General features: G+C 40.2%; 1 protein-coding gene across 6 annotated transcripts in view; it reads left to right on the forward strand.

Moving 5' to 3' along the window:
• Positions 1–22,388, forward strand: part of SPAG9 (sperm associated antigen 9) — a 157,152-nt gene that overhangs the window by 86,148 nt on the left and 48,616 nt on the right. For 5 of the 6 annotated variants that reach the window (XM_021713788.1, XM_008060803.2, XM_008060806.2 and 2 more), the window contains 3 exons: positions 12,894–13,101; positions 15,757–15,856; positions 21,607–21,728. In XM_021713788.1, the coding sequence (XP_021569463.1) occupies positions 12,894–13,101; positions 15,757–15,856; positions 21,607–21,728 (430 nt within the window). Of the gene's footprint in view, positions 1–5,707; positions 5,750–12,893; positions 13,102–15,756; positions 15,857–21,606; positions 21,729–22,388 lie in introns of all 6 variants that reach the window. The other variant, XM_021713787.1, reaches the window with a different exon arrangement.

Consider the following 22,388-nt stretch of genomic DNA (forward strand, 5'->3'; position numbering starts at 1 on the left):
CCACAATTCAGTCCTAAAGCCACTAGGTAGGGCAGAGCAAGGTTAGGCTCTGCAGGGTGGGGCAGGGGTTGGTATCGTAACTCAATATAAGGTTGGGAGGGTTTGCATGTGGTGACAGCCTGCTGTAGAGAGGTCAGGGCCCCAGCAGTGTGAAAGACATCCCTGCAGAGTGACAACCTGGCTTGGGGGTTTCAGATCCTAAACAGGTGATGCGGGCCTCCCCAAGAAGATATGCCCGGCATAGGATGTCAGAGCTTGAGCAGATGGGGAAGGTGGCATCTGTGTGTGTGGTGGGCGAAGAAGGGTGGAACAGAGAAAAAGAAGATGCACAGGAAGAAAAGACCACTGATGGAGGTTTGTAGTGACAGAGAGGAGAGGCCATAAGAGACTTGAGTTTTGGAAGAGAGAAGAGAGTCTTAGAAGTGGTTGTCAGCAGGGTCAGCTGGTATGGAGAAGTCAAGCGAATGAGGACTACATTTGTGAAGGTGTAGGCATAGACTTGAGCAGTTGTAGGGCCAGTTACAGGAGTAAATTGGAATCGTAAAAGGGAGAAATAGGAAGTCTAGACTACTCAGGAAAGGTGGCTGTGGTGAGAGGAGAGAACAAGGTAACTAGAGGTGGAGGTGGAGGTTGGCAGAGTGGAGAGAATAGTACTGTTTAGGCTTGTTTGCCTGCTTAGAAGAGTTCAGTAGAAAGAAAAACTGAAGACCAGGGAGTGAAGAAAGATAATGATACATCAGAATCCTAGAAGATGGGCAGAGGAAAGGGATCACATATCCCAACTGTAATTCAATTCATTTTCATTGACAAGAGACTTTCACTTTTCCCTGTCTTTCACCATTGCAAATAAGGCTGTGGTAATAACAGCCAAGGCTGGAAAACTGCATGAAAATTATGAGGATGGGATTACACACACACACACACACACACACACACACACACACACACACAGAGGCATGTGTATACTTATTCCAAAAGCAAATACTAATTTTTTCTTTGAAGAATATCCTGGGTTATTGGTTATTAGTTGAATATGAGTTTTAGAACTGAGAAAAAGAATTTGAACTAGCTGAGAAGCAATTGGATAGGTACCTACTTGTGTAAACTTTAAAGTGTTCTTTTAAAATCACATGACTTGAAATACTTGTAGCACTGCTCTAAGAAGCTCTTGTTAGCAGAGTTTGGTATGTAAAGCCAGTGGTCAATGTGTGCTGCATTCTTCAGGGGATGTGCTTAGCATACAGAGCAGGAAGTGTCAAAACAGAGCCAGCATTCTTGTTGGGAAGAATTTTCCATCCTCCTCCATTTGTGATTAAGTTCTGAAATAGTTCCTATTCCTTTAATTCCTTTAGTTTTGACGAGCTTGGATCTTTGTAGTAGTTGAACCATATTTCTGTATTATATGTTATTAAATATTCCTATTATAAAATACATGTATATTTTAAAACTTTTTTTTAACAGTTAAAGCTCTGTTTTTAAAAACCTTTTTTGAAGTAACTTTAGACTTACAGAAAAGTTGCACAAATAATGCAGAGCTGCCATATACCCCACACCCAGCATCCCCTGATGTCTAACCATAGCACAATTATCAAAACTCAGAAATTAACATTGGTATAATGCTATTAGCTAAACTACAGATTTGTAGGGTTTCACCAATGTTTTCACTAATGTCAGTTTTCTATTTGAGGGTCCAGTCCAGGATCCCACATTGCATTTAGTCGTCACGTCTCCTCAGTCTCTTCCAGTGTGTGATAGTTGCTTAGTCTTTCCTTGTCTTTCATGGCCTTGAGACTTTTGAAGAGTCTGGTTAGTTCTTTTGAAGAACATCTCTCAGTTTAGGCTTCTCTAATGATTTCTCATGATTAGATTGAGGTCTCGTGTTTTTGACAAGAATACCACAGAAGCCTTAAGCCTTTTAATGCATCATATCAGAGGATAAATAATGTCGATGTGTCTTATTAGTGATAAAGTTAACTTGATAGCTTAGTTCAGCTAATATGTATCGGACTTTTCCACTAAAGTTACTATTTTCCCTTTTATAATTAAAAAGTATCTTGATGGTATACTTTAAGGCTATTCGGATGCTCTGTTTTTCCTCAAACTTTTGTCCACGGATTTTTATCATCCACCGGTGGATCTTGCCTGCCACAGTTATTAGTAAAATATTGCTAATGGTTGCTTTCTGTTTTCTTCATCTTTCTACATTTATTAGTTGGAATTCTTTATGGGAGAGGTGTCCTTTTTTCCTCCTTCCTATTTGGATTTAGTGGATGTATTTTTACTCTATGGGCTTTCCAGAACCTATCATTTCTTAGGTTTCTCAGACATTCCGGCTTTGGATACTGGAAGCTCTTTGAGGTTGGCTCCTGGCCTCTTGACATGCCCCGTTCTTTTCTGAGTACTTTCTTTCTTCCTGGTACCATAAAATGCTCTATGCTCTTAAATTTTCCCTGCCCCAACACTACAAAATGGACTACTTCTCCAAGGAGCTCTGGCTCATTTTTTGGGAGAATGGTATTTGGGAACCAAGATCTAGGCACTAAGTATATTTATTACTTGGAATGTGATTGCTTCTGGGCATTCTCTTTCTTTGATGCTGGGGCTGGATTTTTCCAGTAGTTTATGATCTGTATTACTTCCTTATAGACTTTTGTATTAGCATATACAGTAGGGCGAAATAAAAGTAGAATATTAAAAAATGGTTTGTATATTATAATACTTCATATTATTTTTGCTTGTGACAGTGAATAAGGAGTTTGTTCTATAGACTCAATGCATATAGACTCTTTTCCTCGCTTGTATCTTCATTTGATAACAAGGAACCACCCATAGGTGGTCATTATGGCCTGAAGGGTAAAAAGGATAAAGATTTTGTGCTTTCAGTCTTTTTGTACTTTCTCCCCTTTTAAACATTTGCTTGGGGAAGGAGGAATGGAATTAGTTTTTAGTAGATGTTTATAAATGGAATTTTTTTTCTTTTTGGCATATTTATGTTGACCAAGAGGCTTATGTATTCTGAAAATACAAATTGAAAAAAAATTGAAAAATTTGAAAATGTTGGTATTTAAAGCTCATATTTCAAATGTAGCTTCTTTTGAAGTTGATATGTAGGTATTTATTAATACTTACTGATGTTTAATGTTTGAGCAAGCTTTTAGAATGGAAAAGTTGTTTTAAATATTTTATGTTGGAGAAAATTATCTTGTTTTAAAAACTATTTATTGCTGGGCTCGGTGGCTCAGCCTGTAATCCCGCGCCTTTGGGAGGCTGAGGTGAGTGGATTGCCTGAGCCCGTGGGTTTGAGACCCGCCTGGACAGTGAGACCTCATCTCTACAATAAATCAAAAAATCAGCTGGGTGTGGTAGCGCATGCCTGTAATTCCAGCTACTGGGAAGGCTGAGGCTGAGGCGGAAGGATCGCCGGAGCCCAGCAGGTGAGGCTGTGGTGGTCGGGAGCAGCCACTGCACTCCAGTCTGGGTGACCGAGTGAGACTCCAACTCAAAACAAAACAAAACAAAACTATTTATTGATGCTCACTGTGTTAGGCACAGTGCTATGTACTAGAAATGTTGTTATGGTGCTCAGAGGTCCAAATGCTTTCTAATTTCTTTTAAGTAGTTATATTACTGCTTGGGAGGCTGAAGTGGGAAGATTGCTTGAAACCAGGAATTCCAGGCTTCAGTGTGCTATGATGGTGCTTGCAAATAGATACTATACTCCAACCTGGGCAACAGAGTAAGATCGTGTGTGTGTGTGTGTGTGTGTGTGTGTGTGTGTGTGTGTGTGTGTGTACGCGCGCGTGTGGGTGTGTATGCGCGTGTGAGTGTGCGTGCACGCTTTGATTTGGAATCTTAGTGTTGCCCAGGTTGGAGTGCAGTGGCACGCTCATGGCCCATCATGACCTTGACCTGTTGGGCTCAGGTGAGAGCCTTCAGCCTCAGCCTTCCAAATATCTGGAACTACAGGCATGTGCCACTGCTCCCGGCTAATTTTCTTAAATTTTTTGTAGAGCCAAGGTCTTGATGTATCTCTCAGGCTGGTCTCGAACTCCTTGTTTCATGCCACACTGGGATTACAAGTGTGAGCCCCTGTGCCCAGCCAAGACCTTGTGTCTAAAAAAAAAATTATATTAGTTCAGTTTCACAATTTTTAAAACTACTGAAGAATAGACTAAAAATGGAAAATTTCTGTAACTCTGTCTCCTTTCCTTGTCGTGTAAATAGTTATATATCCTTAAGACCTATTTCTTTACATTTGCACATAGATAACACATGTCTTGCTAAAGTAAATGGGTTTATGTTATATTTTCCTGAAGTTTGCTGCTTCTCCCCTCCCCCCAACAATGTATCTTGCCTGGGCATGGTGGCTTATGCCTGTAATTCCAGCACTTTAGGAGCCTCTGAGACAAGAAGATTGCCTGAGCCAAGGGGTTCAAGGCCAGCCTGGGAAACTTGGTGAAACTTCATCTCTACAATAAAATAAAAAGTTAGCCAGTCATGGTGGCGTGTGCCTGTAGTCCCAGCTACTTGGAAAACTGAAGCAGCCCAGCAGGTTGAGGCTGCTGTGGCTATGAGCATGCCACTGCACTCCAACCTGGGCCACAGAGTGAGACTCTGACTCCAAAACAAACAAACAACAAAAACAAACAATGTATCTCGAAAGTCATTCTACTTTTACATAAAGAAAGCCACCCAGTTTTTTACCTAGTTTTTGGTGAAATGAACAGTTGACAATGGTCACAGGTGATGAAAATTCAGAATCAAAGATCATATAAATAAACATGAAGTGCTCTCATCATCATCAAAAAAGTCACTGCACAAGGTACTGAAGTTAATTGGCTCGATTGTGGTCATTATTTCATAGTGTACATAAAACATCACCTTAACTATATATCATTTTTATTTGTTAATTATACCTCAAAGCTAGGAGAAAGTCTATTAAAGAAGGAGGGAGACATGTAACAGCACAAAGGGTACCTGGTACCATACCAGGAGGAGTGAGGACTAGTTGGAGGCCCAAACTCCACCTGCATGCAGCCTGCTTGTGTAATTCAACCTTACTTTACCCCACACCTTTAAAATAAAATAAAATTTATTAAAAGAAGAGACAATCTGGTTTCAGGTTTCTATAGAGTGAATTATACCTTTCTCATCTGTGACTTTTTTTTTTTTAAGGGCAGTAACTGAGAGCTAGCAACTTTTAAAAAAGACTTTGATGAATTTCCAGACCGAGAGTATATAAAACTTGAGGTTGCCCTTTGTGTTTAAGAGAAACACTGGTTTTATAGAAGGAAAATGTACAGATAGAAGTAAAGAGTATGAATAAATAGGTGTTTTCAGTTCTACTACACTGATCTATTCATGTGTTAAATGGTTTGAGTGACTGGAGTAAATATCAGGAAGATTTTATAGGGCGCGTAAGTAGAAAAAAGAGCTAAATGATGAGCTGCTTATCGATAAGTATAATGGAAGACAGCTGATCCAAATGAGGGCTTCTAGACCAGCATGTCACCTAAATTAGAGTCTTACAGGAGGTTATTTTGAGTCAGAACACTACAAAGTCTCCAAAATCCTCCTTTTAAGCATAGTAGATAATAGATAGATGAATCTTGTATCCTGGGAGGTAGTACAAGCCGAAGATAAAAATATGTTAAAACTTAGTAAGTACATAATTTTTTTCTCTTTTATAATCTTTCCCTCTTCCCAGGTCAGCAATAGTCCTGCACCTCTGAAGGCTGTAGAACAGGAGGTGAGAATGGTGTTTCAAAGCATTTTGCAAAAGTACACAAAAGCAATTAACTGCTGGTTACTTCCTCAACTGCTACTCTCAAGACATCACATGCTCAGTTTGGAAGACTCTTGATGTTATTCACTAAAATACAAAAGAAAATGATTTCCTCTACCGTGGTTGCTAGGGCTTTACTATAATCATGATTTATCCTTCTCCCAAAGGGGAGGCTCTAAAATAACAATAAAAAGTATAGTAAAGGCCAGGCTCGATGGCTCAGCCTATAAGACCAGCACTCTGGGAGGCCAAGGCAAGTGGATTGCCTGAGCCCGTGGGTTCGAGGCCCACCCGGGCAACTTGGCGAGACCTTGTCTCTACAATAAATCAAAAATTAGCTGGGCATGGTAGTTCGCGCCTATAGTTCTGGCTACTTGGAAGGCTGAGGCGGAAGGATCGCTGGAGCCCAGCAGGTCGAGGCTGCAGTGGCCGGGAGCATGCCACTGTACTCCAGTCTGGGCGACAGAGTGAGATTCCAACTAAAAATAATAATAATAATTAAAAAATGAAAGTATAGTAAAGACATAAACCAGTAACAGTTGTTTATTATCCTTATCAAGTATTATATACTGGACAGAATTGTATGTGCTGTACTTATGTATACCTGGCCACACAGTAGGTTTGTTAACATCAGCTTCACCACAAACATGTAAATGTGTTACCCCAGGACATTACAACCGGCTCTGCATTCAACTAGGTGATAGTTTTCAGTTCCTTTGTGATCTTAGGGGACCGTCATCATCTATGCTACATGCTCTCTGCTGTTCACCAACATGTCATTATGCAGTATTTTCTTTGAGCATGTTGTTGGCCAAAAGTAATGTATTTTATCTTTTAACAAATTGATGTTTAAGTTTGTCTTTCTTCATTCAATGTTAGTCAAGGCAGTCAGGTATCATGATAGCAGGAATATTGTGCTCCCAACCAAGTGCTGTGGCAGGCTTCCTCTAAGTGCTTTTCTGCCACTGCCTGGGTGACCAAGGAGAATTACCTCTTTTGAAAACTATCCCCTAAAATCAGAGCGTTTCCATTCTCGGCTCTCATGCTGTATCTCTTAGATCCAGTTGTCAGAAGTACAACCCACATAGTGAGCTATTTTAAAGAGTGTAAAATATTTTGTGTAGTAAGTATAAAAGGGAAATCAGTTACAGATAAATAAATCTCATATTATTTGGATAGCCTAGGACAAATTGAAAGCATCATTTCCCTCTAAGTTACTTAATTTTACCACTTCCTTATAGCCTGAAACTGTGATCCCTTGAGGTATCATAGTCCTTTTTCACTTTAGGATCGGCTTTCTCCTGGTTACTTTATTTCATGCTCCTAGATCCATGAATGAATTTAGGGAGATAGGCTTTTGCAAACTATATATGTGAACTCTGATTACTAAATACAAATTTTCTTAAGGTAAAACTAACCAGGCCTTTTTTAGGGGTGGGAGACTGGAATGGTAAGGGGGAAGAAGAGATAATTTCTCTACTTGACTTTTAAGAGATAAACAACAAGTCCAAGATTGACCTCAAGCTGTTTATTTTTTGAATAGCTTCAAAGGCATCACTTTCTCAGTATAGAAGAACTTGATATTCTCTAGAGCTTTCTGAATCCACAGCGTTGATGGGTTTAAGTGCTTCCATCCACACTGTTTATCAGGAACATGGACTATTTATTTTATACTTTAAAGTGTGTGTTATATTCTAAACCATTAAAGAATGGGGATTCGTGTACAGATAACATAAACATGAATTACCAGGCTGTTAAATTACTCAAAATAAGACCACTTTAATTTTTTAATAGAGTATACATCAAAGCAAAGAGAAAGAGATTAGTGCTCAGAGAGACTGGTTGTCATCACTTTAGTTTTTTAGCTCCAGAGGTATCACTGTCACTTTCTCTGACTCAACTCCTAACAAGCTAATTTGCTGGACTTAGTAGATTTGTATCAGATACTTCTGTATTAGGTGCCAGTCACCAACTCAAGAAAATAGTCAGAAATTTCATTTTTTGATTTCAAGAGGGAAGGAGGTGATGGAGAATTGAACAGTTTATTTCTTTGGCTTGTATTCCTTCTCACTGGAAATCAGCCTAGTATGAAATGCACAGAAGAAAATAATTGGCTGTACAGTTTGGATAATTTTATTAACATATGGTTAGTATTGTACTTCAGATGATAGATAATCAGAATTATCTTAAGCACAAGCCAATAATGGGTAATCCAAAATTCATAAATGGTATGAATGGTTTTCTGTTTCTCAAAACTTTCTCCCAAATCAAAAGATAATTTCATCCAGTTATATTCAAATTTGTTTAGAATGTATTTGCTTTTTCCCTTATCATAAAAGTAGCACATGCTTACTGTCAAAAATTTTGGAAAGAATAAAAAGTATTATAAGCAGGAAAAAATTTATTTGCTCCCTTTAGTTACTTTACGTGCCTTTTAAAAAAGTTTAGGATCATACCATATATCATTTTATATTCTGATAGTTTTAAAATTGATTATACTGTATAAAACTATTTTAATCCCCACTGTCTTTGCAAAATATTATGAATATTTTCCATCTTAGTAAATATTCTTCTACAACACAGTTTTTAATTGCTGTATAATATTCTTTTTATTGTGATTTACTTAATTTCCTATATAGAGGCATTTGATTTGTTTGCAATTTATTTTATTGTTGTAAGAACACTTAACATGACATCTACCCTCTTAAAATTTTAAGTGTAGGCTGGATGTGGTGTCTCATGCCTATAATCCAAGCACTTTGGAAGGCTGAGGTGAGAGGATTACCTGACCCCACAAGTTCGAGACCAGCCCGGGCAGCATAGCGAGACCTCATCTCTGCAGTAATCCAAAAAATTAGCCAGGTGTGGAGTTGCACACCTGTTGTCCCAGCTACTTGGAAGGCTGAGGTGGGAGGATCACCTGAGCCCAGCAGGTCGAGACTTCAGTAGCCGCGAGCGTGCCACTGCATTCCAACCTGTGCAACAGTGAGACTCCAAGTCAAAAAAAAAATTTTTTTAAGTGTACAACACATTATTATTATTATTATAGTTATTATTATTTTAAGAGATGGGGTTCTCCCTGTATTACCCAGGGTGGCCTTGAATATCTGGCCTTAAATGATTCCCCCCAACTTGGCCTCCCAAGTATCTAGGACTACAAGCACAGGCCACCACACCTGGCTTTAGAATGTGTTATTGTTGACTATAGTTACAGTGTTGCCCAGTAGATCTCTAGACCTTACTTACCTTGCTTGACTACAACTATACCCTTTGATTAGTAACTCACCATTTTCCCCTTTCCCCAGCCCCTGGCAACCATCTTGACTTCTTGACACTCTTGACTTCTAAGAATTTGATTGTTTTCCAGTTTTAACTGTTATATGTGTACATCTTTTACTGTCACATGTATACATATTTGATTATTTTTTTGAATGTGTACATATTTTTTGCAGTTTAATATATAAGCATTTTCCTTTGTCATTGAAAATTTATTTAAGTAAGTGTTGTACTCAAACATGGATATACTGCTTTTTTTTTCTTTTTATAGATTCAGAATCTCAGAAGTGATTCGGTTTTGGTAAATGGATCACTGTCATGGATCTGTGTGTTCCTTAAAATAATGATGAGCCATAAAATAATCAGTGGCAGACCAATTATCATACAAGTACAATATAAACTGTCAAAAGTTTAGGATAGCAGGGATTTACTAGGGTGAAAGTCTTCAGTGAGCACTTGAGTTTTATACATATGTTAGAGCCCAAGCCCACCTATAAAGCCCAGATACTCCAGAGTCTTTTAAAGAGTAATCTACAATGGGTGTGCCATTCATATTCTTTGACTTTCTACACTTCTCATCTTTTAAAAAATAAAAAATAATGCTTGAGATAGACTTGATGGGTATAGGGGAACTGTTGAAGGGATAAAGATCTCTCCATTTTCCATAGCGAATATAATAATACTTTACACTTATAATTTTATATGCATAATTATACAAGTAGTTATAACTACAGCTATAAGTTGTAAGTAATAATGTTTTAAATATTTAGTATGTGTGAAACACATTGCTAAGCCATTATATAAAATAACTATGAAGTAGGTGCTGTTATCTCTATTTTACAGATGAGAAAATATAGGTATAGGAGTACAGGCATAATTTACCCAAGGTCATACATTCAGTGAATGGTAAATTCACTGAATTTACTCTAATCATTATTCTTTTTCTTTTTTTGAGTTGAAGCCTCACTCTGTCACCCAGGCTGGCTTGCAGTGGCACACTCACAGCCACCGCAGCCTTGACCTGCTGGGCTCAGGCAATCCTTCTACCTCAGCCTTCCAAGTAGCTGAAACCACAGGCGTGTGCCACCACGTCTGACTGATTTTTTGATTTATGCAGAGATGAGGTCTCACCAAGTTACCCAGACTGTTCTTGAACTCCTGAGCTCAGGCAATCCTCTTGCCTCGGCCTGAGTGCTGGAATTACAGGCTTAAAGCCACCATGCCTGGCCAATTATTTTTCATTAGTTGTGGTGGTGGTGGTAAACTTTTTGTCAGGTTCTCTTTTCTTTATTATGTATTTGTTTCCTGTGGCTAGGAAATCACTCTGTAGGTTCTCTTTTCATAGGATCTAGGTACTGCAAAACAACTGCCTCATTCTTAGTAACCATTGGACAACTGTTTTCAATTATTTTGGAGCCACAGAATGGGTTCTTTTCCCAGAAAAATACATTATACACAAATTTTTACTTACAATTTCAGTCTGCACATACTTAATGAACCTATCTTTAAGCTCTAGAATAGATGTTATCACATTTTAATGAATATATAAATCACCTGGATTGCTTGTTAAAATGCAGTTTACCTGATTTCACTGCTCAAAGTTTGATGCACAAAGTCTGGAGTTGGACTTAGATTCTGTCCCCCTTCTGTTTTTTTTTTTTTTTTTTTTCTTTAGAGACAAGAGTCTTGCTGTTGCCCAGACTGGTGTATAGTGACACAATCATAGCTCACTGCAGCCTCGACCTCCTAGACTCAAGTGATCCTCCTGCCTCTGCCTCCCACAGTGCTGGGATTACAGGCATGAGCCACTGTACCCGATCCAGGATATTTTAAGATGGCACTTTACAGAACTATCCTGAGATTAAGAATTTGATTATTCTTCTATTTTAGAGCAGCTACTACAGAGTACATGTTCTAAGTGTTTCAAAATAGGTCTTTATTTTCAAGTAATTGTACAATATTACAACTGCCATTAAAAACCAATGTTGAGACGGGCTCGGTGGCTCAGCCTGTAATCCCGCGCCTTTGGGAGGCTGAGGTGAGTGGATTGCCTGAGCCCGCGGGTTTGAGACCCGCCTGGGCAGGCGAGACCTCATCTCTACAATAAATAAATTAAAAAATTAGCCGGGCGTGGTAGTGCGCGCCTGTAGTTCCAGCTACTTGGAAGGCTGAGGCGGAAAGATCGCCAGAGCCCAGTGGGTCGAGGCTGCGGTGGCCGGGAGAGGCCACTGCACTCCAGTCTAGGTGACAGTGAGACTCCAACTCAAAAAAAAAAAAAAAACAATCTTGAGCCAAGTGTGGTGGCTCATGGCAGTAACCTCAGCACTTTAGGAGGCTGAGGTGAGAGGATTTCCTGAGCCCAGGAGTTCACGATCAGTCTGGGAAACACTGATGAGACCTTGTCTCTACACTAAATAAATAAATAAATAAATAAATATTAGCCAGGCATACTGACGTGTGCCTGTAGTCCCAGCTACTTGGAAGTCTGAGGCGGAAGGATCCCCTGAGCCCAGCAGGTGAAGGCTGTGGTGGCCATGATCATACCACTGCCCTCCAGCCTAGGTAACAGAGTGAGACTCCACCTCAAAAACAAAACAAAACAAAGTTGATGTTAACATTAATGTCTTCTTCCTAATACTTCCTTTTTTTTTTTTTTTTTTGAGTTGGAGTCTCACTCTGTCACCCAGACTGGAGTGCAGTAGCCGCTCCCGGCCACCACAGCCTCGCCTTCTGGGCTCCGGCGATCCTTCTGCCTCAGCCTTCCAAGTAGCTGGAACTACAGGCGTGCTCTACCACGTCCAGCTAATTTTTGATTTATTGTAGAGATGAGGTCTCTCCAAGTTCCCCAGGCAGGTCTCAAACCCGCGGGCTCAGGCAATCCACTCACCTCAGCCTCCCAAAGGAGCAGGATTATAGGCTGAGCCACCGAGCCCGGCTCCTAATACTTCTAATCTACTTTTACTTTCTGTTTAAAAAAAAAAATCTCATGTATGTCTGGAAAAATATGGTTTACTTAAATATTCCCAATTAACAGTCTAGAGAGATTGCCTCTTGGTAATCAGTGACTCTTTATTGTCTTTTTTTTTTTTTAATAGAACTTTCTCTGAGCAAGTTTATTTCTTTACCCATTTGTATTTTTTTTTTTAGTCGGAGCCTTACTCTGTCACTCATATTGGAGTGCAGTGGCATGCCCACAGCCGCAGCAGCCTCTACCTGCTGGGTTTAGGCGATCCTTCCACTTCAGCCTTCCAGGTAGCTGGAACTACAGGTGTGCGCCACCCTGCCTAGCTAATTTTTTTTATTTATTGTAGAGACGAGGTCGCGCCAAATTGCCCAGGCTGGTGTCGAACCCATGGGCTCAGGCAGTCCTCTCACCTCCGCCTCCCAAAGTGCTGGGATTACAGGTGTGAACCACCATGCCCAGCTTATTTTTTATTATTACTGTTATTATCATTATTATTATTATTATTTTGAGTCAGAGTCTCACTGTCACCCAGGCTAGAGGGCAGGGGCACACTCATGGCCACAGCAGCCTCGACCTGCTGGGCTCAGGTGGTCATTCCATCTCAGCCTTTCAAATAGCTGGAACCGCAGGTGCGTGCCACCACTCCCGGCGAATTTTTTACTTGTTGTAGAAATGAGGTCTCGCCAAGTTGCCCAGGCTAATCTCGAATTACTGAGCTCAGGCTATCCTCTTGCCTCCACCTCCCAATGTGTAAAAGTCTGTAAAGGCATGAGCCACCACGCCCAGCTTTTCTCTTTACCCATTTTTTAAGTGGCTTAGAATAACTAACTTGGCTAAAATTTTCTTCTTCATTATTTTTGTTTGTAGGATGAACTTTCTGATGTTAGCCAAGGTGGCTCTAAAGCTACCACTCCAGCATCAACAGCTAATTCAGATGTGGCAACAATTCCTACTGATACTCCCTTAAAGGAGGATAATGAGGGATTCCTGAAGGTTACAGATACACCAAACAAATCTGAGATAAGCAAGCACATTGAAGTACAGGTAGCCCAAGAAACTAGAAATGCATCTACAGGTAAGTGACCCTAGTTCTTTACTTACTAGTAAAGTACTCAGTAAGCCCAGATGATGTAGGTATAAGAAAATATGTCTTTGGGAGTTTGCTTGGTTTATATCTATAAAATAGGTAGATATAGTCAGCCCTCCATGTCTGTGGGTTCCGCATGTGTGAATTCAACCAATTGCAGATCAAAACAATTTTTAAAAACAGCAGAGCATGGTGGCTCAAGCCTGTAATCCCACTACTTTGGGAGGCCAAGGTGAGAAGATTGCCTGAGCTCGGGAGTTTGAGACCAGCCTGGGCAACTTGGTGAGACCTTGCCTCTACAATAAACCAAAAAATAAGCTGGGTGTGATAGCACATGCCTGTAGTCCAGCTACTTGGAAGGCTGAGGCAGAAGAATTGCCTGAGTTCAGCAGGTTGAGGCTGCCGGTGGCCCTGAGCTTGCCACTGCACTCCAGCCTGGGCAACAGAGTGAGACTGACTCAAAACAAAACAAAACAAAACAAAAAAATGATGGTTTGTGTGTACCCAGCATATACATACTCTTTTTTCTTGTCCTTATTCCCTAGATATGCAATATACCAACTATTTACATAGTATTTACATTGTGTTGCTTATTATGATTAATCTATAAATGATTTGAAGTATACCGGTGGATGTGCATAGGCTATATGCAAATATGACACCATTTTATATCAGGGATTGAACATTATAGGTTTTGGTATCGGATTTCTTTTCTTTTTTTTTTTTGAGTTGGAGTCTCACTCTGTCGCCCAGACTGGAGTGCAGTGGCCGGGCCTCGACCTGCTGGGCTCCAGTCATCCTTCCGTCTCAGCCTTCGAAGTAGCCGGAATTACAGGCATGCGCTACCACGCCTGGCTGATTTTTTGATTTATTGTAGAGATGAGGTCTCGCTGTCCAGGCGGGTCTCGAACCCGCGGGCTCAGGCAATCCACTCACCTCAGCCTCCCAAAGGCGCGGGATTACAGGCTGAGCCACCGAGCCCGGTGGTATTGGATTTCTGAAACCAGTTCCCCATGGATTACTGAGGGATGACTGTAATTCATTGTACTCAATTGTAAATAAACTTAAAGGAGGTAATGATTAAACTCTTGGAGAGAAATGTTGGGAGCTGGGAGCTCAGAGAGCCTGAAAAGCAGGACAGTTCTGTCTCCTACCTTAGTTTATTAAACTTTTTTTTTATTTGCCACTGTGCTTCAGTCTGGATGACAGAGTAAGACCCTGACTCAAAAAAAAAAAAAGAAAAGAAAAAAACAAGAGCAAAGCCTCTATTATTGCTAATCTAAGGATGGGGAACTAAACCCAAGAAACTTTTTTCACTTTTTTTTTGTTATAGATAGGGTCTTGCTACTTTGTCCACATTTGTTTCTATCACCTGGCTCAAGTGATCCTCCTGCCTTGGCCTCCCAATACATTGGGATTACAGGCATGACCTCTCCACCATATTTTTTTTTTTGAGTTGGAGTCTCACTCCGTTGCCCAGGCTGAAGTGCAGTGGCACACACACAGCCACCCCAGCATCGACCTGCTGGGCTCTGGAGATCCTTCTGCCTCAGCATTCTAAGTAGCAGGAATTATAGGTGCGCACTACCATGCCCAGCTAATTTTTGTTTTATTGTAGAGATGAGGTCTCACCAAGTTGCCCAGGCTGATCTCGAACCTTCAGGATCAGGCAATCCACTTGCCTCGGCCTCCCAAAGTGCTGGGATTACAGGCTGAGCCACTGAGCCCGGCTTTCCACCATATTTTTACAAACAGCAATAACCTATAAGTTTGGGTGAATTATTTTCTCTTTTTTTTTTTTTTTGTCAAAGAAAGAAAAGATTTATTTAAGAAAGGGATCACATCCCACAGACAGGGGCTGGCATTAGATTAGAAAATATAGTTTATTTAAAAGTAAATTAGAGAGAGAAAGAAAAGAGAAGAAAAGGGAGAGAGAAGATTCACCTCCCCAAGGAGCCATAGCTCAGAGTGCACATGGACACACCAGAGTCTAGCAAGGCAATGGCTAGTTTATTAATCTTTATCGCTAGTTTCTTTATATTCTACCCTATATATAGGAATGAATGCGGGGCCTTTGATAAACTGCACTGTGTCCCAAGAAATACAAAGGCAAACTTTCTTTGGTTGCTTATTAGTATCTGATATTCACTGTGAACTGAATATATTATTATATTCAGTATTATCTAATAGTGTGTTTCCTATAACTCACTCTTTATTTATTTATTTATTTATTTATTTAATTATTTATTTTTTTGAGTTGGAGTCTCACTCCGTCACCCAGACTGGAGTGCAGTGGCTGCTCCCGGCCACCGCAGGCTCGACCTACCAGGCTCTGGCGATCCTTCCGCCTCAGCCTTTCGAGTAGCTGGAATTACAGCCGCGTGCTACCATGCCTGGCTGATTTTTGATTTATTGTAGAGATGAGGTCTTGCCAAGTTGCCCAGGTGGGTCTCGAACCTGCGGGCTCAGGCAATCCACTCACCTCAGCCTCCCAAGGCGCGGGATTATAGGCTGAGCCACCGAGCCCGGCTCTTTTACATTTTTTATGTTCAAATGATACCTTCACAGCCATAAATACAACTGGATCTTTATATTGGAGGCACTATTTAATATATTATTTATTTCCTTATGTCCTTTCCTCAGGCTCTGCCGAAAATGAAGAGAAGTCAGAAGTTCAAGCTATCATTGAATCTACTCCTGAGTTGGATATGGACAAAGATCTCAGTGGATATAAAGGTTCAAGGTACCATAAATGTCAGATTAAGACATCTAATTTTCCTTTCTCTCACTTCCACCAACACTGTTTTCTGGACTCTGAATGAGTGAATTCAGATGTTTCATTAAAGAAATGTTGGTACTATATTTCGGTTTCTATTATGGAAGTGGACATTATACATGGTTTAAATTTTTTGTGAAATGTTACCTTTGCAATCATGAGTCAGCAGCATGATGGGAAGGACAGGGTCTTAGTCTGTTTTGTTCTGCTATAACAAAATACCTGAGACTGGGTAATTTGTAAAAAAATAGAAATTTATTTTCTTATAGTTCTGGAGGCTAAGAAGTCCAAGATCAAGGTGTTGGGAAATTTGGTTGTCTGTTGAGGGCTGTTCTTTGCTGTTAAGTGGATGCCTTGTTACTGCATTTCCTGGAGAAGAAGAGCTCTGTGTCATGGCAGATGGACAAGCGAGCCCTGAACTCTAGGTGAAACCTCATTTTTTATAAAGAACCCAACCCCATTCACAAGGGAAGGGACCTCATGGCCTCATCACCTCTGGAAGGCCCCACCTCTTATCGCATTGGCAACACCTGAATTTTGGATGGGATGCATTCAAACTACAGCAGATGGGTAAAAAAAAAAAAGACGTATTTTCTGTAACATGGAGAAATAAAGAAACAGGAGTAAAGGAAGAATTTGAACAAACTTTGTTCCTTCCTCCAGATCAGGAAGAAGAGAATGTAGTTCTCCCTTCAGAACTGTAATGATCTCATTGTTGGAAGAAATCAGTCTCATTTTACATGGGATGACTGTCTAGTGGCAGGTTAGATATCATCTTAATCAGGGTCATATGAAATATGGATGCTCAAGACTGTCTGTCAGACAGGAGCTACTGCCTGTCTTTGAATTTCTTCCATAAATTTTAATCTTTTATTAATAATGACCATAAGGAGCCATGTCATTTATTGATCTCTGCTAAGCATTGTGCTCTATGCTGTAGTGGTCTGCCTCAGATTCAAATCTCAGTATGTTTTCTTGCCTATAAATGGACATTATGTTAATACCTTAGATAGTTGTGAGGATTAATTGAATCTCCATATATTAAATCATTAGTAAAGTGCCCCATTCAATAACTGTTAACAATATCATTGTTTTTATGTAATCTTTTTTTTTTTAATTGGGATCTCTGTTGCCCAGGCTGGAGTGTAGTGACACAATCATGGCTCACCACAGTCTCTACCTCCTAGACTCAGGTGATCCTTCTGTCTTAACCTCCATCGTAGCTGCGACTGTGATGCCTTTTTTGAACTGAGGTCTTGCTGTGTTGCTTAGGCTGGTCTCAAACTCCTGGGCTCAAGGAATCCTTCTGCCTTGGCCTCCCAAAATGCTGGGGTTAGAGGCTTGAGCCACCATACTTGGCCTATTTTGTGTAATCTGATTTTAATTAACAACCTTTTGAGGTGGATGTCTTCATCCTACTTTACAGATAAGAAGACTTAGAACTTATCCAAGTAACTTGTCTAAGATTACCAAGCCAGCAAGAGGGACTAGGATTCAAATCTAGGACTCTGATTTCAAAGGCTTTGTCCTGACAAAGTATTTTTTCCTTTGTTGTTTATTTAAAAATGTAAAAACTGTAGTCTGAAAAGTGAAATTTGCCTCCTATTCACCCTCCTCTAAGCCTAGGAGCTACAGCTATTTGTTGGCAGTTTATATACTTTTGTCATTCTGAACCTCTTTTTCTTTTGAGTTGGAGTCTCACTCTGTCACTCAGGCTGGAGGGCAGTGGCATGCCCCTGGCCACTGCAGCCTCGACCTGCTGGGCTCAGGCGATCCTTCCACCTCAGCCTTCCAGGCTGCTGGAACTACAGACATGCGCCACTATGCTCAGCTAATTTTTTGATTTATTGTAGACATGAGGTCTTGCCAAGTTACCTGGGCTGGTCTTGAACCCGTGGGCTTAGGCATTCCTCTCACCTCGGCCTCCCAAAGTGCTGGGATTATAGGCATGAGCCACCACACCTTGCCTGAACCTCTTTTTTTCTTTTCTTTTTTTTTTTTTTTTTGAGTTGGAGTCTCACTCAGTTGCCCAGACTCAAGTGCAGTGGCCGCTCCAGGCCACCAGTCTCGACCTGCTGGGCTCCGGCAATCCTTACGCCTCAGCCTTCCAAGTAACTGGAACTACAGGCGCATGCTACCACACCCGGCTAGTTTTTAATTTATTGTAGAGATGAGGTTTCACCAAGTTGCCCAGGCGGGTCTCGAAGCCACAGGCTCAGGCAATCCACTCACCTCAGCCTCCCAAAGCGCGGGATTACAAGCTGAGCCACCGAGCCTGACTCTGAACCTCTTTTTTAAAGTTTAAATTTTATCCTTATTAGATGAATGCGTGTCTGCAGGGATTTTTGGGGGTTTTTTTGAGTTGGAGTCTCACTCTGTCTGCCTAGGCTGGAGTACAGTGGTACGCTCATAGCTACTGCAACCTCGACCTTCTGGGCTCAGGTGATCCTTCTGCCTCAGCTTTCCAAGTAGCCAGAACTGCAGATGTGCACCACCACACCTGGCTAATTTTAAAATTTTTATTGTAGAGATGAGGTCTTGCCAAGTTGCCTAGGCTGGTCTTGAACCCGTGGCTCAGGCAGTTCTCTCACCTCAGCCTCTCAAAGTGCTGGGATTATAGGCATGAGCCACTGCACCCAGCCTGTCTGCAGTTTTTAAGTCAAATGGTAATACCAAATATGAAGGGTACCTTAGTGACATTAACTGTTGACTTTCTACAGTAGAAAATGAAGAGAATATTTCTATCTTTTATCCTCCCAATATAATTATATCTCAATTTTTGTTAATATTTATTGTTTATATCATTATGATCATATAAATATTAATCACAGCTTAGCCATAGAATGGACTGTAATTGCATTTCCTTTCTTTTACAACTTTGTGTTCTTCTGGAATTAGAAAAGCTTTGGATTGTTTTATTTGGGTTTTTTTTCTTTATGTGTCTGTGAACCTGTCACAGATTCATTGGCAGATACTCTGTAATTTACATGTATAAACATCCTCAGTAGGACCACACATGAAACCTGTCTATTTCCCAGGGGACTCTTTCCTGTGGAATTCTATCTCCAGTCTAGACTGTTGTCATCTTTGCTCTGGTTCTGGAATATGCCCTCACTATCTTCCCAGGAATTCCCTTCACCTCTCTCCTATGCCTGTATCTTTTGTATCCTGAATCTAGCATCATCCTGCTTCCTGGTTTATGCCTTTGTTTTGACAGAGCATTTCCTTGCTAGCTTTCTAGGCAAAGGGTGTATGAGAAGTAAATTTTTTGAGCACTGTGAACTTGAATGTGACAAGTGTCATTTGAAAAGATATACTTGGTAGTTCGACTAGATATGGAATTATACATTGTAAAACTTTTTTCCTTCAGAATGGTAAAGACATTGCTTCACTGTTATGCTGAGTTCAGGGTGTTCCTCTGTGTATGTATTCTCTGGAAGCTTTTAAGATCTTCACTTTATCCCCCCACTTGTTTTTCTGTTTTTTTTTTTTTTTTTTTTAAAAATTAATGATGCTGTCCGGGCTTTTTGGCTCACCCTGTAATCCCAGCACTTTGGGAGGCCGAGGTAAGTGGATTGCCTGAGCCTGCAGGTTCGAGACCAGCCCGGGCAACTTGGTGAGACCTCTTTTCCACAATAAAATTTAAAAAACTGGTCGGACGTGGTAGCAAGTGCCTGTAGTTCCCGCTACTTGGAAGGCTGAGGTGGAAGGATCGCCAGAGCCCAGCAGGTCGATGCTGGACTGACTGTGAGCGTGCCACTGCATTCCAGCCCGGGCGATGGAGTAAGACGCCAACTCAAAAAAAAAAAAATTAATGATGCTATCCTTGGTGTTGGGCCTTCTTTTTTTAATCTTATATGAAGAAAGTCTTTTAATTTGAAAATTCATGTCTTCCAATTCTGAGAAATTCTCACTCTGTCTCCTTATTTTTATTTCTGTTACTCTTGTTCTGGAACACCTGTTAGGTATATATTGAACATCCTGGACTGGCCTTCATAATTTCTTTTTTCCCTTCTTTTTCATCTCTTCTATTTTTGTTATAATTTTTGTCAAATTTTTGAACCCTCATTGATTTTATTTTTTTGCAATTTATTTTTCTTTTTATTGGTTGGTTACTTTTAAATATCATCTTACTGTTTATTTATGCAGCATTTATTCTGAAATACAAATATGTTTTTTGTTTGCTTTTCTGTTGTTGCTACTGTCTGCATTGTCTCCTTTCATTCCTAGTGTCTCTGTCACATCCTCTTTCTTTGGGTTCTTTCTTATGATAGAGGTCTTCTTTAAAAGTCTGCTTTGTGCCTGCTGTGCTCATATCTCAGCAAATAACTTTAATTCTCCAGTTTCCTGCCTATAACATTTAGACTTGGCTTTCATTGTTCAGGGAGCTTTGCCGAGAGCAAGGTGGTCTCACTGTTCTGGAGGATTCCATCTAGGTCTCCGAATGCCTCGTGTATAGTCTTTTATCCCATCCTTCTGCTTCAGTTGCTGATGTCTTCAAGTGCTAGACCTTTCAGGAGTCTGGCAGCATGCTGACCCCCTCCTAAACCCCAGTGGCTTAGATTTCGGCTTTCTCTGGTCTATTAAATCCATGTCTATTGTTTGCCCATCTGTTTTCTGTCTTAAAGAATTTTATTCACATTTCTTCTGTTGTAGTTTCTTTTTCTTTTCTCTTTGTCCTTTGGGGTATATACCTTTTTAACTTCTTAACTTTCATTTTTAGTTGGGTTTCTGAATTATTAGATGATAAATGACTATGTTCAGTCCACCATGTTTAACTGAAAATTTGGTGCAGAGTTATTTTTATTGAGATGGCTTTAAGGTATAAACATATATACTTCCCCATTCCCCTCCGTACCCCTGAAAAAAAGAGTGTAAAATACATATACTGTTTTTGCAACTTGCTTAAATTAAAAAAAAAAAACACCTTTGCGTGATGAATTTATTTAGTTTATAAAGCTCTATTTTAATGTTTTTAGCCATAAAGTTAAAGATTTTAACTTTGTATGAATAACTTATTTCATCTGTTTCCTGTTTATGATCACTTAGCTCATTTCAACTTTTGTCACTGTAAATATGCTAGTCTAACAATCCTTTACATACATAATTGCCTTCTTGTGACAGGGTTTTTATAGAACATATTTGGCATAGAATTCTTGGGTCAGTAGGTATTTGCACTTAATTTTTAATAGATACTGTCAAATTGTTCTTAAAAGAAAAATAAAAAAACCTTGCTGATTTATACCAGCCAACATATACATGATAGTTAAGATCCACGGACTATGAAACTAGACTGCCTGGTTTGAATCCTGCCACTTTCGCTTGTTTGCTAAATGATCTGGCTGAATGCTTTAACTGTTCGCTTTAGTTTCCCCATCTGTAAAATCCAGGAACTAGCAGCATCTGCTTTGTAGAGTAGTTGTTAGGATTAAATAGGTAATCTGTGGGAAGCACTTAGACTAGCTCCTGGCACAGACGGAAGAGAGCTGGTATTGTATGTGTTTGCTGGGATCTCAACAAAAACATTCTTTACACTTATCTCTGTGGAGTGTACTGGGAATTTCTTAGGCACCCTTTGAGAAATATTCTTAAATTGTATTTTGTAATTAACGTAAATTGTAGATAAGAATTCCTAAGTAGCTTAGCCTGTTGTACTTATTTTACCTGTCAAAAAAGTCTTGGTACCATGTTGATTTGGTTTTGTTTCTGTTGCATAGCACTCCCACCAAAGGCATAGAGAACAAAGCTTTCGATCGCAACACAGAATCTCTCTTTGAAGAACTGTCTTCAGCTGGCTCAGGCCTAATTGGAGATGTGGATGAAGGAGCAGATTTACTAGGTATGACAGTGCATCTGAAGAAGTATCATACTGTTCAAAAACAGAGTTTTTAAAATGACTTCATTGAAAGTTCCCCTAAAATGTCACTAACTGCTCAGTGGCACAGGGTTATTGCCCTTTCTAGGTAATTACTGGGAACATATTCTTTGAGATCATGAAAGTTTTAAATGAAAGCATCTTTGGAGATGGAATTGCCTAAAACTGAATGCATTTCAATTTGTATTTTGGATCCATAGGACACAATTTATTGAACTCCCACTATATTCTGAGAACAGATACTACACATAAGAAACATAGTGATATAGATATTCGTGTGTGTGTGTATGGACTGATGGAAAGTTAGTTCCTGACTTAAATAAATTTCACTTAATTTTATTGACTTCAATTAAGTAAGTGGCTCAGCCTGTAATCCCATGCCTTTGGGAGGCTGAGGTGAGTGGATTGCCTGAGCCCGCGGGTTCAAGACCCGCCTGGGCAACTTGGCGAGACCTCATCTCTACAATAAATCAAAAATTAAACGGGCGTGGTAGCGCGCACCTGTAGTTCCAGCTACTTGGAAGGCTGAGGCGGAAGGATCACCGGAGCCCAGCAGGTGGAGGCTGCGGTGGCTGGAAGTGGTCACTGCACTTCAGTCTGGGTGACAGAATGAGACTCCAACTC

Source organism: Carlito syrichta, unplaced genomic scaffold (genome assembly GCF_000164805.1).
Source record: "Carlito syrichta isolate Samal-C Ts95f unplaced genomic scaffold, Tarsius_syrichta-2.0.1 Scaffold304743, whole genome shotgun sequence".
Lineage (NCBI taxonomy): Eukaryota > Metazoa > Chordata > Mammalia > Primates > Tarsiidae > Carlito > Carlito syrichta.